The sequence below is a fragment of the Mauremys mutica genome, chromosome 1 (genome assembly GCF_020497125.1).
Source record: "Mauremys mutica isolate MM-2020 ecotype Southern chromosome 1, ASM2049712v1, whole genome shotgun sequence".
Lineage (NCBI taxonomy): Eukaryota > Metazoa > Chordata > Testudines > Geoemydidae > Mauremys > Mauremys mutica.
In genome coordinates this window covers 324925250-324940960 of record NC_059072.1, presented here as the reverse complement: position 1 = coordinate 324940960, position 15711 = coordinate 324925250, and the positions used below count along the sequence as shown (strand labels likewise).

The window sequence follows — 15711 nt, the reverse complement described above, 5'->3', positions numbered from 1 at the left end:
AAAGAATAAAACTCACAACCTAAAAATCTGAAAATAACCAATTAAAAATATATATCCCAGCAATACGTGGGCACACCCACCAATATCAGTCCTCACCACATCCTTCCCCCCCAAAAAAGTATGTGTACAAAGATGAGCACATGCACTGAAGGACAACAAATTTTGGATCTTTCAGACCAAGTGGGGGAAGTGAATTCCAAAGTTGAGGGTCCTTCATGTTTGAATACCTACCATATGGGGCTCCACTGACTGCAACTACAGCAATATGTCATGGGGACAGAGGTGCTCTCTGAAACTGTTACATCCTGTGCCATTGAAGACTTGCAGATGAAAATTAACCATTTAAACTGCACCCAGAAAACAAATAGGTTGCCAATGCATATCCCAGAGCACCGATACCCTGTTCTTCTGGTGGGATACGCTACTTACGAAATGGACTGTCATGTTCTTCACAAGCTTCAATTTCTGGTTTAATTTAAGGTGTAGCCTCCATATAGACTTCATTGCAGTAGTTAAATCTTTAGGTGAGAGAGGTATAAATGACAATAGCCTAGTCTTCATCTGAAAGAAATTGTTGCAATCTCCAGATTAAATAAAAATGGAATAAAGTCTTCCTAGTATTGTTGCTATATGATTGCCCAACAGTGACTGGGGATCCAGCAATACCCCCAAATGGCTTCCTACATGTCAGTGGTCCCCAACCTTTTTGTGGCCAATAGCACATTCATGTTTTCAGAAAAGTGTGGCGGGCGCCAACAATTTTTCAAGGCTTATTTTGCATTTGTACATTAAATAATACAAAAAACATCATATTTACTATTACATAATATATTAATCCATAAGATAAAAAAGGTAAGTTTACATATAAAAGGTATTAATTAAATTATTCGGCAATTACTCTTTCACTTTACCATGTGAATTTCCTCTTTTTTTACCTACCTGTAAGAAAAATTAAGGAGTTTTTACAAAATAAATATCATAAACAGTTTTCATCTTATTTATTTTTAAAAAGTAAAATGTTGAACTGCTGGTCCAAGTATATTTATTATTCTTAACTTTAACATTGATAGCCAGTTACGGTTAATTAAAAATATTCTTTGTATTGTTACTTGTATCTGGATTTCAATAAACAAACAAATATGAAAAAAAGTTAAACACAAGTTAATCATACGTGCTCATCAGCACTTAATGGAAAATAGGTATCATTAATTCATGTGGTTCTTCTAATAAAGTCAGTGTGATTTTTGGCACTGCATTTCTTCAACCAATTTTTCGTAGTTGGGAGAGTAGGATGATATTCCCGTTCGTAAGCAGTTGTCAAGATGGGCAACTGTAAGCTAAGATCTGTATTTTGATTTTATGATGTTCATTGTTGAAAAAAGAACCTTGCATAGATAAGTGGAACCGAAATAAGATTTTATTTTGTATGCTAAATTTTTTAAGGCAGGAAACTTTTTTCGGTCTACCAGATTCCAGAAGTTTTCATCTGTTGCACAGAATTTTAGAACAATATCATTTTGAAGGTCCAAAATCTTCAGTTTCACGTCTTCTGTTCTTACTTGAATGAGACTTGCAATTGATGTAGCCATTTCTCTTACTTCTTTTTGGCAAGTAAAAGGATTCACAGGAAAGGCAACTACACGCTCAATGATGGTGAACTGTTGAAATTCTCTTTTCAAATTGTTCCAGAAGTGTTTGAATGTGGGTAACAAATGGTGATGGGTTAAAATCACTGTCACATACCATTTCCTTCATATTTGGGAAATGTATGAGAGATTTCATCATCATTTGTGACATCCACAAGATCAGTTTTGCTTTGAGTAATTTTACAGAACCTATCATTTGAGCCACATGTTTGTCTGTCTTTTCCCTGGAGCTCAGGATTTAAAATGTTCAATTTGTCAGTGATGTCGGCAAGAAAAGCCAAGTCTGTTAACCAGCTGTCGTCTTCTAGTTGCTCGAAGTTCTGATTTGTGGACTTCAGAAATTCTTTGATCTCTTCAGTTAGGCTTAAAAAACATGCAAGAACTTTACCTTTGCTCAGCCAGCGTACTTCTATGTGCAAGATAAGATCAAATTGTTTGTCATCAACATCTTCCAACAGGGCCTTAAAAAGGCGGTGTTGCTAAGGTTTCGCTTGAATAGAGTTAATTATTTTAATAATGACATTAATGATGTGTTGAAAAGAGAGAACTTTGATGCACAAAGTTTCTTGGCGGATAATGCAATGATAAGACAAAGTTCGGAAAGGATTCATTCTTCTTGCAGAGTGCAATGAATCCATTGGCCCTGCCCATCATCGCTGGTGCCCCACCAGTGGTGATTGCACACAGTTTGTGTAGTGGCATACTAATTGATGTTGCGTATGATTTGAGTAATTTATAGATGTCCTCACCCTTTGTTTGCCCTTTCATAGGCAGTACTTTTAGTAACTCTTCTTTTATGGTGAAGTCGCTAGCTACCATCCTTACCATAACTGCCAACTGTGCTGTATCCAGTATGTCTGTCGACTCATCGAACTGCAGTGAAAACCAGTCACATATTTCCAAGTCATCGTTTAGCTGAGTTTGCATGTCGCTTGAAATTGCACGTATCCTCCTCGTAACTGTGTTGTCTGATAACTGCAAGTCTTGTATTGACGACAAAAATCTCATTCTTGTTAGAAAATCCTTGAAAGAGGCATTCAGCACCAGTCAAAAATGTTTCCTTCAACAATTCACCGTCTTGAAAGGGTTTTTCTTCTTTGCGAGCAGATGAGCAATTTTAAAGGAAGCAATAGTAGCACTTTTAGACTTTACCACTTGTCTAATGAAAACAGATTGCTGGGCAAATAGATTTGATTTGAGTTGATTAATTTTCTTCTTTCTCAACTCAGATTTAAGTGGATGGCTAATGTCAAAAGAGCCGTGATTAGTTTGGAAATGGCGTTCAACATTGTTTTTTCGGCACTGCAACAATACCACCGCACAATAAGCAAACGCAGTTCCCTTTATTTTCAATAAAATAATAGGATTCTTCCCACTCTGCATTGAAATAATACATACGTTGTCTTTTATTTGAACCACTCATTTTGGGGCAAAATGTTAAAAATAATAAATCGCAAAGCATGAGAAAACAGCAGTATCAGTGCAGTGGAAGAATACTCACATAATATACGGAAACATGGGTCACTGACATCCCACTGCGTGCGCAGGCGCAAGCAGGAAAAAAAGAGTGGCGATACATGAGTGACGAGAGGTTGGAACCAACAGCACGCATGTGAGACAGCCTACATCTGCACTACCATGATACTACTAAATCTGGTAGGTTGTTCTGGTGAACGAAAATGAGACCAGTTTGTGTTGGGCAGCGCAGAGAGAAGCTGCAGCCCTGCGCCTACCGGGGACAGAGAACATCTGTCCCTGGCAGGCACGGGGCCGTGGCACTACTTTTCACACCTTGTCATTAGGCAGGCGCACATATATGCCCCTGTGGGTGCCATGGCGCCTGTGGGCACCATGTTGGGGACCACTGCCATATGTTAAAGTTTGCACATTTATGGGAGCAGATGTAATCCCCCCCCTCTGCTTTTTCTGGTTGCTTCTAACAAATCTACCAGCATCACATCAATCTTCTCCAGATTGAACTTCAGTCAGATAGCATTCATCTGTGCCCCAGTCTATATCAAACATCTGGTAAGGCATCTAACAGCACTGTCTAGATTGGATGAAGTAACAAAATAGAGCAGGGTGTTGTCAGCATGTTGAGAACACTATAACTCATGCCTCTTGCTAACCCTCCCAACAGTCATGTATATTTGTCATTCCCACATACCCCTCATTGTTCAGTAAGATGGAATCCTGCAGAATTCTACATGTGAGAGCTCTTGAGACTGAAAAGCAATTGCACAAAACAGTTCGGTATCTTTTGAAAGAGAAAGCTACTGAAGGATAATCCTGTTTGCTTCTGCTTGGCTTTGCAGACCAGACAGTGTTTCATCCACAATACTGAAAGCAGCTGCTAGATCTACAAATGTCAGCATGTGTAGCCTGATTTGGAGTGTGTTAGTAGTGTTGATTTAATTTATCCACTTAATTTAATTTTATTTATTTAATTTTTAATTAATACTATTAATAATTAGCATGGGTTTGGCTCTCCAATTTGTTTGATCAGAAGATAAAGTTCGTCCTGATCAGGCTTCACAGAGTTTATAAAAGGAACTTCGGATTTATGACAGGAGCTTACACTGAGACAGATGTAGTCATAAAGACCTTTTTATTAAAATCAATGAAATGGTAAGCAAATGGTAAAACAGTTAGGATTACAGAGTTACAAGTATCACAGTTCTTTAAGAGATATATCTATGGTAATACAATATTATAAGCTGCAAACATGCTTAATACTCACACACTGTTTTAATAACCTGGTGCTGAAAGATACAGGCCACGCCTGAGGAATTTCCATTTTCACACCTCTGGCAGAGGAAGCTACTGTGGATTTGTTTGCTTTCTTATTTAACGCTAAGTTTTAACTAAACTAAAACATAAGGGAAATTAAATCCCTTTACACTTAGAGTTTGAAAAGAAATAATATGGCCTATTAATAGTTAATAGCCGTTGTAGATGGGTAGCATCGAGACGTAGTTGAAGGTGGAGGCAATAAAGAGTAGACGGGAGCAGATAGATGGGTAGATTGCCTGCTTAATGGCGAGCTGCCTCACCTTTTTATAGGGCATTAGTCGGAAATCCTTCCTCTGTCCAAATTTCATCCTTCCCCCACGGAAATGTTAGGGTACACTTGCCCCATAGGCTAGTATGTATGTGTGTATGAATGACAGGTATGTACGCATTTGTGGTGTACTTGTTATATTTGTGGGCAAAAATCCCCTTTTTCCACCCTTTACTGTTATTGGTTCAGTCAAAGGTCTCTAGACATCTGCATAGGTATTTTGTCTATTATTACTTTTCTGAGTAAGGGTCCCAAAATGTGCTAAAGTTGCCTTAGCGTCACATACAGGATGTTTGGCCTGTAGGTCTCTTGCATTACAGCCAAACTTATTCTTAATATAAATCTATAAGCTTATTACATGCCATACTCAAATTTATAAGAAAGATATATTTATACAGACCAGCAGATTAATCCTTAGGGCTACACATGGCTACCGGCTTTTCCTCTTTCATAGGATATCAGCCAGTGCTACCATTACAGTGTCTGTGCTATACTAAATCTGTGCCCAGCTCAGGTTAACGTGGACTAAGATGATCTGAGGCATCCACAAATTGTCTTGGCGCAATCTTTTAAATACTTTTAACCAGGGATGGAAGGTCAGATACTTAGTGATAGTTGGCGAAATCGTTCACTTCAGGTGCTGACTTTTGGTCATATAATCACTTACTTAATAGAAGCCAACTCCTTTGAAGGAAGAGTTGATATCTATCAACAGTTCACCCATGTTCCACCCCTCTGAATAAACCTCGAAAGGAAGGACAGAGATCTGAAGCACAGGTTGTGGCATGAAGTATTCCCGGCATCTCTAATACCAGAGTGAACAACATGGTACTGAACTTAAGAAGAGGAAACCAGTTTTTTTCACCTTCATCAAGATGTTGCCCTTCATCTATGGAAAAAGACAATTAATTCTGAATCTGCTTGATTTTATTCACAAAATATGAGATTTCCTGACAAAATCGAGAGACAGCCACCAAATGCATGTGCAATGCTTCAAGCAGTGGGTGATGGATTTACTTATTTAATGAACCATGTGAGCAGCAGTACTACAAACCATGTGATGGATTAAATAATTGACTTAATATCATACTCCGAATATTCTTAATGTTTGCTAATGTAAATTTAGCTTCACCTTTTACCCATCTCAACAGTAGTAGCTAATATATGCCTAGTAGTGTACTGTTTTTTCTTTAATAGTTTTTTTAAGTGAATCCTCTCAAACTGGGATTTACTCAGTTAAAATGAGTTTGACATGAATTAGTATTAACTATTATCCACAATTTGTCATCCAGCCACTCTGTACAGTTTGCTTTTACTCCTAAATGGCTGAAAGTTTTGCAGAAAGGTGTGAATATAGGGTTCCACCAGTGATTTTTATTTCTACTAGTCATGGGTGGTTCAGCTCTGTTAAGAGAGAAAATGCAAGGTGATACTTTGATCAAATCCCTTTGATCCAAGATCTTATTCTTTCACTCTGCTCTTAAAGTAGGTTGCTATGTTTCCCACTCTGATAATATATCTTCTCTTGAATAATCCTTTCATTTCCAAATAAAAATTACTTTAACATATTAAAAGCATTTGAACAGTTCACTTGAGGTTTAGGCTATGGCATTTATGCTACTACCTAAATATTGTTCTCCTTTCCTTGAGCAGTTGAATGTAAGCATTCATCCTTGTGACTGAGAGAAGACCGGGCATGTTTACCTAAGGCTGTTGTTCCATAAGTGGTTGCTGGTGAAATGCTCTGCAAGAATGTCTAGCATTCCATATATCCTAAACATACTGCTTGGTCTTCTGAAGCTAATAATGTTTCAGGGTTAAGTATAAAGTTATTCGTATATCATATTAATGTTTCCATCCAACATTGTGCTGCCATTAAGAACACTGGGACAACTGAAGATTTTTTCTTTGTCATGTCTGAACTTGATACTTAAGGAAACTGAGGCTGGAAATTCCTTCTTTCTGAAGATGTGATGCTGCAGTATGAGCTTGCCAGTAGCATCAGTCCTGAATGGGCATGAAGTGCCTTACTTAAATAGTCTTATCTTGCATCATGTCTCAACATCTGTTTTCCAGTCTTCCAGTTTTTGAGTGTGCCTAGTGTGTTTCAGACTTCTTTAAGTAGAACATCTTGTAACTTGTTTCCGATTTTGTTGGTGGCCAGGTAGTATGGTGTTCTCTCTTGTCCTCTACCGTGGAATGCATGTAATGGGAGGTTGGCATGTTGGTGGTGGAAATCCATGCTATGAGTCTGATAGTAGTAGAGAAAATATTTGACATTCCTGTACAGAGGCTGTAATGGAGGTGTTTTTTTTCTTTCCCAGTGCTGTAACGTTGTTGAGATTTGCTTATGGAACAATCCTGGGTGGATGAGTGACTGATAAATTAGCTCTTCTAAGGAGCAGACACATTTTATGCACTTTTTTACATTATTTCACTGATTGGAGCAATTTGATTCTTTCTGGGTTCATTTTATCTTTGTCAAAACCAGAAAAACTTGGTGTGCTAACTGCTGTTTGGACCTCCTAGAAGACTTGTAACACATGCATCCATATGTAAAATTGCTACTGCAATTTGAACTGCCCTTGCTCAGAGCAACCCTAACTTTCATGTTATTCAGCACTTTATCATGTTCCACCAGTTGCAGTGATAGTGTAGAATGTAAGGGCTGGGTTTAGCAATTGCATTAGTGCTTCAGTCCTCCCAGTGCAATCCCAGACTGTTCCTGTTCCACTCTTTATTGACAGTTTGACAGCTCAGAGCACTGGCTCTGTCACCTGTTAAGTTGCTTGGATGGAAGCCTGATCGTGGTCTCTGATGGTCTCATCTGTGCCTGGCACTTCCTATGTCCTCTGTATTCAGGGCAAGCCCTCGAGCAGCTGCAACGAAACATGACCATTCTTGGCTCAGATGAGAGCTCAACAAAGAAGGGAACAAATGTATAATTTAAAATACAACTTTAATACAAATATTAATAAAAAAAAATAACTTAAAGGTGTCTGGAAAATTTTTTTAAATGGGTTGTGCCTTTTTTTTTTTTTTTTTGCTGTTTGATTTATTTATTCTAACTGTAGTACACACTATGTTTTAGACGCTTCCCAGACATTCAAGAAGGATGTTCTCTTTGAGCAGCTTGCAATGTAAGGATAGACAGAGTTAGGGGAAAAAACAACAATAGGCAACTTATAAGTACACTCAAAAGTTAAAGAAGAAGAAATTAATTGTGAGTGGGGTAGAGGTCTTATAGATGGGCTCAGTGAGGTATTAAAAATGGCCTGAAGGATTATTTTGATATTTAAAAAAAAAAATTCTTTGCTTGTTTTTTATTTTAGAAATATCAGGAATGTAAATCCTGGTCTTCCCTGGCAATCTCTGGTAGACCTCTGTGGTGCTTGTTGTGAGCTGTTTTTTAATTGAAGATGTGTGTATATTAAATCTCGTAAACAACAATTTCCATTATTATCAAAAATGTTAGTCATTAAACTTTAAATATTAATTAAAAACAAATTTTGAACTGTCTGACTAAAAATCCCCTCCATTCTCAACTTTTCACTGTTGTCATGTAACTATTTTGCTATTTGTCCGGTCACTTGTCTTCCAGCCTAGACAGGACCTGAATTTCTAATATATAAAGAAGAGCAGGGGAACATTAAATAAAATCCTTTCAGGACTTTTATATATCAAAAGAAGCTAAAAAGCCACATAACCAGTTTTTAACATTTAAAAAAAAATTTCCTTTGCCCTCCCTTTTTAGTGATTTTTTTTTTTTTGAAAAAACAAAAATGACAAAAGTCAGTAGTCAAGAACACACACCATTTCTAATGTACTTATTGCCTACGGGTTGTCACAAGTGCCTGTCAACTGTTTTAGCAACATCCAAAGCTCTGATAAAAAGGAACCACATACCTCTGCATGTTGCTTTACTGCCTGCTCATTTCCCAACCAGTGCAACTCCCTAGGACCTTCCCTACACTTAGTGAGGGAGTGTATAGTGGGGAGAGGAACAGAATGGGGAGTTGAAGGACCTGGAGAGAGAGCTTCTCTCTAGACTCAGACTACTCCTCCCTCTGGATCCTGGAGAGAAAAATGCAAAAAAGGATTTTCAGTAATAAGACAAGGGAAAAAATCAACAGAACAAGAAAACTTAAACTTAAAAAAAAAACCATACTCCTTGAGCACCAACACCCAAAGGCATGATTGCTTATCAGAATAAATTGTGGTCACCAGTCCAGTAATATCTGTCGGGGGAGCTGCTGACTTTGTCCTGGCATCTGCAAGTATGAGGATGTAGCAAGTTGTAGTTCCTACTCTTCATAGCACTTGCACAACTCCCAGTGCTGAATAGAACCATTTAAAGCAGGCAATAGAACAAGCCAAAATGTGATCAAGTTTTAATAAACCCATTACATAATACTGCAAAGATCTGTGCTGGACATAATGTGACAGGTGTGAAGATTGAGGCCCTGAAATGCTTGCATGGAGTACTGTTTGTGGACATTGCACAGGGTTCAAGTTATAATGAGACAGTGGTCTGAAGAAACAAAACGTAATCTTTTCTGTTTGAGGTTAGGCCAGTTTTACTCTGAGGCCTCATCTACATTAGTGCACCAGAGTGAAAGCTTATGCAAACTCCTGATATTGCACTTGTGCAAAGTTGGGTCTTGCAGCAGTCCAGTGTACGTCAGTATGTTACTTGATTAAGATGCGCCAGTGTTGGTCAGTTTTACGCCAGTGAAGCACACCTGTATGAACTTGAAGTTTCAAAGAGAGCTGTCCTGAGAAATGTGAGTTAAACCCTGAACCGGCATGGCTTTTGAAATCCGCTGGAACAGTGGTAATGAGTCCATTATTGTTTGAAGTTAAATCTTATCCCAAACTTTGATTAGTTCCCTACTTTTAAAAATAAATAAATGTTGCAAACTTTGTTGTTGTCCTGTTTATAATCTTTCTCTTTTGGGAAAGGCTATTAAGAAGGTGGGTGTGGGGAAGGTAGTGTTGTCTCAGATTTCTGTGATCACCTTTCATTGAGACTCTGGCATGACCACAGCACAGAGAATATGCCAATCTAGTTGGTGGTTGATTTAGTGATGGTTAAAGGCTGATGTCCATAATGGGTCTAGAAGACCAATGGAAAGTTTCTGGTATAGAATAGAGTTTTTCATCTAAGTGGTATTTGCTGCAGGGAATATTTTACATCTGTTCTTGAGCTGTGATGTTGGCTTCCTATACATCTCCAGATGCAATATAAGATGTCTCCTTTAATCTAAAAGCCCTAAATGGCGTGGGATCTGGTTACCTGAGCGAGTGCCTCTTCTTGCCATGGCATTTAAGTCCATTGGGACACAGCTTGTATTCCCAGATTTTTCTAGGAATTGGGTGCAGGGTATTCTCAGTAGATTGCCCTCTACTCTAGCATTTATTTCCTCATCTGATCTGCTAGAACCCAAGTTTGACCATTTAAGACACTTCTCCATTCTCAGGCTTTTTTCTGAGGGCAGGGTAGTGTTAATCTGCCTTGTTTTTTCTTTTCTTTTTTTTTCTTTGGGAGGGGGGCACACGGGGCGCAGCTGGGGTTCTTTATAAATATTGCTTTGTCTAGTTCCTTTCATATGAAACCTCTGATATAAATGATAGCTTGATAATTCTAAATGAGAATGTTTATTTCAAGTTACATGACTGATTAATTGTGTCAACTGATCAGTGGTGGGTGGCGTAGGGGGAGGATGCTCTTCAGCTTTATGCATGCACACAAGGAGCAGCCTAAAGAAGTCCTTAACATTGAGTACAGTAGATGGGAATGTAGGAGAAACAAGACTGAAGATCATCAGAGGTGAAACAAATGGATTATAACAAGAGCAAGAGTAGTAGATTGTGAAGATGAGGGAAAAGACCTGTAAAGCAATTGAGGGAGTTGGGGAGAATCAGTCAAAAGTGGAAAGATTTATCTATTGTGCCTTCTACAAGGAAATCTTCTGAATTCAATAATATAAAAACCCATATTGTCGTTAACAGTGTAACTTTAATGAAACATATTTTAATTAAGAAAAATGTAAATTTGTAGAACACACTTTCTACAGTGATGTGTATATGTTTTTATATTTTTCAGACTCTTAGTGTGCAGTCTTCAACCAATGGTCAGTTTGTGTCTCCAAGTGACATTCAGCTGAAATGCAATTATTGCAAAAGTTCTTTTTGTTCAAAGCCAGAAGTACTGGAGTGGGAGGTATGTTCCTTGATAATACTGAAGCAGAAGTAGGGACTGGTTACATGTACTTGCCAAAGAGGTTTTTAAACCTATATTGTGTTTAAATGTGTACCTCTTAATAATGGAGTAGTCCTTAAAGTTTGAATAACTTTTCTTTTTAATGTTTTAATTAGCAAAAAATGGGTATTAATCATGTTAAACCTATAATTTCTGTTTTACTGATGGAATCAAAAGGTTTTGCAAGAATGAGTGTGCGCGCACATGTGCATGTACTCAAATACTATATTATCTATAGCAAAAAGGATCTAGAATTTAAAGTAAAAGGTAATTCTCTTTTCTCACCTCAGCTGTAGAGGTTGAAGCCTGCTTCTTCTTTGAGTAGTTGCAGACATGCATTCCACTTAGATGTGTGCATGCCAGTGCTGGAGAACTTGGTTTAGTAATATCAGTTGGGTGGTGCATGCTCCTTTTGGCCCCTTGTAGCTCCTCCTAGGGCTTTTTAAAGGTGGTGCCGCCCTAACCCTCCTAGGTTCCCTCTCACCACCCACGGCTTGAGTTAAAGCATTTTATGAGGTATTTACCTCATATATTGTAGTCTGAGAGTTTTCTCTTTTTTTTTATATGTAGTTGACCCGTAGTGTTAGATTAGTTAAATAGTTGTTTTTTTGGATGGTGCAATGCCTTCACAAGGTTTCCAGCACTGTCCTTCGTGTGAAGTAGTTACCTCCAGTAGCAGTCCCCATTATCAGTGTGTATTGTGCCTGGGAGAGGGGCATATTAAGGAGAAGTGCTCCATTTGCAATTCCTCCATCCATTTTAGGCAAGCAATCAAATTGGCTTTTCCTGTGGAGGTCAACATACCAGTCATCAACTTCCATACCAATTCCCTGCCATTTAGGGACAGATTGTCCCTTTTCTACAGTGGTTAGGAAACAATAACCACAGATGTATGGATTCTAAGCATGGTAGGATTGGGTTATGCCATCCAATTCCTGTCTGTCCTCTCACCCCCACTTCACACACCCCAACTTTGTTCCTTTTCAGGGAACCCTTTCATGAGTCAGTGCTTCTACAGCAAATTGAGACGCTGCACTTTGGGAGCCATAGAGGAAGTTCCCATTCAGCATCAGGGAAAGGGATTCTACTCCCATAATTTCCTGATCCCCAAACCCCATGGAGAGATGAGACATATTCGGGACCTCTGAGGTCTCAACAACTACATCAGAAATATGAGATTCCATATAGTAACCTTAGCTACAGTTCTCCCGACATTAGAGGAGAATGTCTGGTTTGCTGCCCTCAATCTTCTGGATTCCTACTTGCCATGTTCTCTTCGCCTGTCCTCCAGTGACCAGGACTATAATTATTGATGCCTCCACAATGGGTTGGAGGGTGCATTTTAGGGACACTGAAAGTACAGGAGTGTATGAACAGAATAGGAAGTTTCCCTTCATATCAGTGTCCTGGAGCTTTGAGTGATTGACAATGCATGCCTGGCCTTTTGGGATTAGATCAAGGGTGTGCAGCGATTCACATACTTAATGACAATACCACTACAATGTACTATGTGAACCGGCAGGGAGGAGTTGATTCCAATCAGCTCTGTTAGGAAGCCATGATGTTTTGACGTTTTTGCATTGAGGAAGACATCATTCGCACAGTTGCACACTTAACAGGTTCACAGAATCGGGTGGTCAATCATTCTGCAGGAATTTCTCCCAAAGTCACCAATGGTCTGTGAAGGGCTGTATGCTGAGATTCACTTTAAAAAAATAGGGCATTCAGACAATTGCCCTGTTTGCAATGAAAGACCCCAAGAAATGCAGTCAGTTTTACACTCAAGGGGGTCTCAGTCTGTCTCATTAATCAATGCCTTCCATTTGAATTGGGTATCAACCCTGATCCCCCAGATCCCACTTGTCCCTCAGGTTATTCTCAAACTGAAGTTGGGATCCTGTCAGACTCATTGCACTAGTTTGGCTGAGACAGTGCTGGTTTTCTGACCTTCACAGTCTGTTGGTTCGACCTCGCAGATCTCTTCCCCTCATTCCTTACCTGTTGAAACAACACCATGGTCAGATACAGCATCCAGTGCCAAGCAGTCTGCACCTAATCGTGTGGGTATTGCATGGTTAGATGAGGAGGAACAACAGTGTTCTCAAGCAGTGCAGCAAGTCCTATTTCATAGGAGAAATCCTTCTACTGGGTTTACCTAGTTTGGTCATTGGCTTGGGGAATTCAATTGATGCTAGCACATATTCAAGAAGTTTTGGATTAGCTGTTACAACTTAGGTCCTCAGATCTATCTTAGCTCGAGCTCAGAACTTTATCCTCTGATGCAAGGGAAGTTGGGATTTTCCAAGTACATGATAGTTATCTTTCTAAAAGGTCTTGTCCTCCTCTTTCCAGCTGTAAAAGAGATGGTTCCCTTGTGGGACCTCAGTACTATACTGGCTGCCCTCATGACTCCTCCATTTTGAGCTACTAGCAACTTGCTCTGTGTCTTCCCTTTGCCAAAAGACAGCAATAAAAATAAAAAGCTATAATTACTATGAGGAGAGTTAGTGAACTGCAAGCCTTAATAGTAGAGCCTCTGTATCCAAAAGTGGTGTCACAGTTTCACCAAGCCTCACTCAGATGTGAATGAGCAGCATCTTCATTCCTTGGAAATGAGATGAACATTGGTATTGGATCATTTAAGGCATCACCTCAACTTTTTGTCTCTTCTGCAGATCAGATGAAGGGTCAAAAGGTTTCCACACAGTTAGATTACTTTCTGCATTACGACAGCACATGGAGCTGCTCAGAGCACATCTCCATGGAGACTGGTGGCTCATTTGTTGAGGGCCCAAGTGACTTTGGTCGCATTTCTCAATAACGTTTTTTCTTCAAGTGCTAGTCCCTCTATGTAGTCCGCACATGGGTACACATATGTGCCATGCACCTGAGTCTGGAAGTTTTTCCAAGCAATGTCCATTGACCCTCACATGTACAGTCTCTCCCCTTGTGCTTTCCCGGGAGAGTATAAGGGGTGGTGCAGGTCAACACCACTCCAGTTCCCTCTTACCGCCACGTGGCCTGAGTCAGAACCCTGTTTCACTTTGCTCTTCTAATCTTTAGAAAAGTTACTGTATATATTTGCTATAAATAGTTATCCTGTAGTTTAGAAATCTTAGTTGTACAATGGCCTCATGCACATATGACAGTTTTTGCCAGGCTCCATTTGCGATGTCTACAAGCCTGGGTCCACTCGACCTAGCAGGCATCACATGGATTCCTGAGTCACTGCTCCCTCAGAAGTTCTTGCCTTTCTTGGTTGGTAGTCCAACCCAGCCAGGGTCATGGTGGGGATCCATACCAATGGCCTCCCTTACAGGAGGGGTGCTCACCTGGACTGCCATGCAGCCGAGGGGATGAGGACACCATGGGAAACCAGGCTGCATATAAACTTGCTGGAACTCAGAACAGTCCACCTAGCCTACAAGGCCTTCCTTCCCCTCATACGTTCCCTCTGCTTGCAAGTCCTATTAGACAATATCATCATGATGGTATATATAAACTAACAGGGAGGAGCAAGATCTTGTCCCCCTCCTGCTTTGAGGTAGTCATACTGTGCCACTGGTGTGTCAGGAATCGGGTTACCATACAGGTCACATACCGCCCAGCTGCTCAGAACTACCTAGCGGACAGACTAAGCAGAAATCTCTACTTAGATCATGAATGGGAAATGCACTACACAGGTCTGACCAACATCTTTGCGCAGTGAGGTACTCCCTTATGGGATCTGTTTGCGTCCCAGATAAACAGAAAGCTGCCCAAATACTGCTCCAGTGTGGCAGTAGGCAGTGACTCAGCGATGCTCTCCTTTTTCCCTGGACGGGCAGCCTCTGATATGCCTTTCCCCCATTCCTCTCAGACCACAGGTTCTCTGGAAGATTTGCCAAGATGAAGCTTCCATCCTTCTCCTAACATCCTATTGGCCAACACAGTTCTGTCCACACACCAACCCATCAGGATTGGCCTATTCCAGGTTCTCCTGACACAAGACTGCGGGAGGCTCAGGCTTTCCAACCCGAGCTCACTACACCTCACGGGCTAGGTGTTTGGGTGGGTGTCAGACACAGCACACTCATACTCTGCCTCGGTCCAGGTAGTCCTTAACTAGAGCAGGAAAGAGTCTTCAAGAACATACTACAAACTAAATGATGCCCCTCTCCTTCTTGGCTGTGCCGCTACCACCATTCCCTCACCACGGTAGACATTCTGGTTATTCTTGATTATTTCCTTGCCCTAAAAACACCAGGTTTATCCCTTAGCTCGCTTCGTGTACACCTACCAACATTTAGCACTTTCCTTCCCCTGGTGTAGGGATGCTCTGTCTTCATGCACCCGATGACTGTACTCTTTATGAAAGGCTTAATCAGAAACTTCCCACCCATCAAGTAGTCCAGGCTTCAGTGAGACCTTAACATCATCCTGTCAATTCTCCCAGGGCAACCCTTCAAATCTATGGAAACCTGTGCCATGGCCTACTCACCATGAAAGTAGTGTTCTTAGTAGCCATCACTTTGGCTAGGAGAGTCAGTGAGCCATCAGCCATGATGGCAGACCCTCCTTTCACAGTATTCCACAAGGAGATGGTCTCCCTTTGGCTACATCCCAAATTCTTCCCCAAGATTGTGTCCGAATTCCATATCAACCAATCAGTTCACTTACTTGTATGTTTTCTATGGGTATCTCTACACTACCTGCCGTATTGGCGGGCAGCGATGGATCCAGTGGGGGTCAATTTATCGCGT

The 15711-nt window shown here is 40.3% G+C and overlaps 1 protein-coding gene across 6 annotated transcripts in view; it reads left to right on the top strand.

Moving 5' to 3' along the window:
- Positions 1-15711, top strand: part of ZMYM2 (zinc finger MYM-type containing 2) — a 179442-nt gene that overhangs the window by 93465 nt on the left and 70266 nt on the right. For all 6 annotated transcript variants that reach the window (XM_045017911.1, XM_045017919.1, XM_045017873.1 and 3 more), the window contains one exon: positions 10814-10930. In XM_045017911.1, the coding sequence (XP_044873846.1) occupies positions 10814-10930 (117 nt within the window). The remainder of the gene's footprint in view (positions 1-10813; positions 10931-15711) is intronic.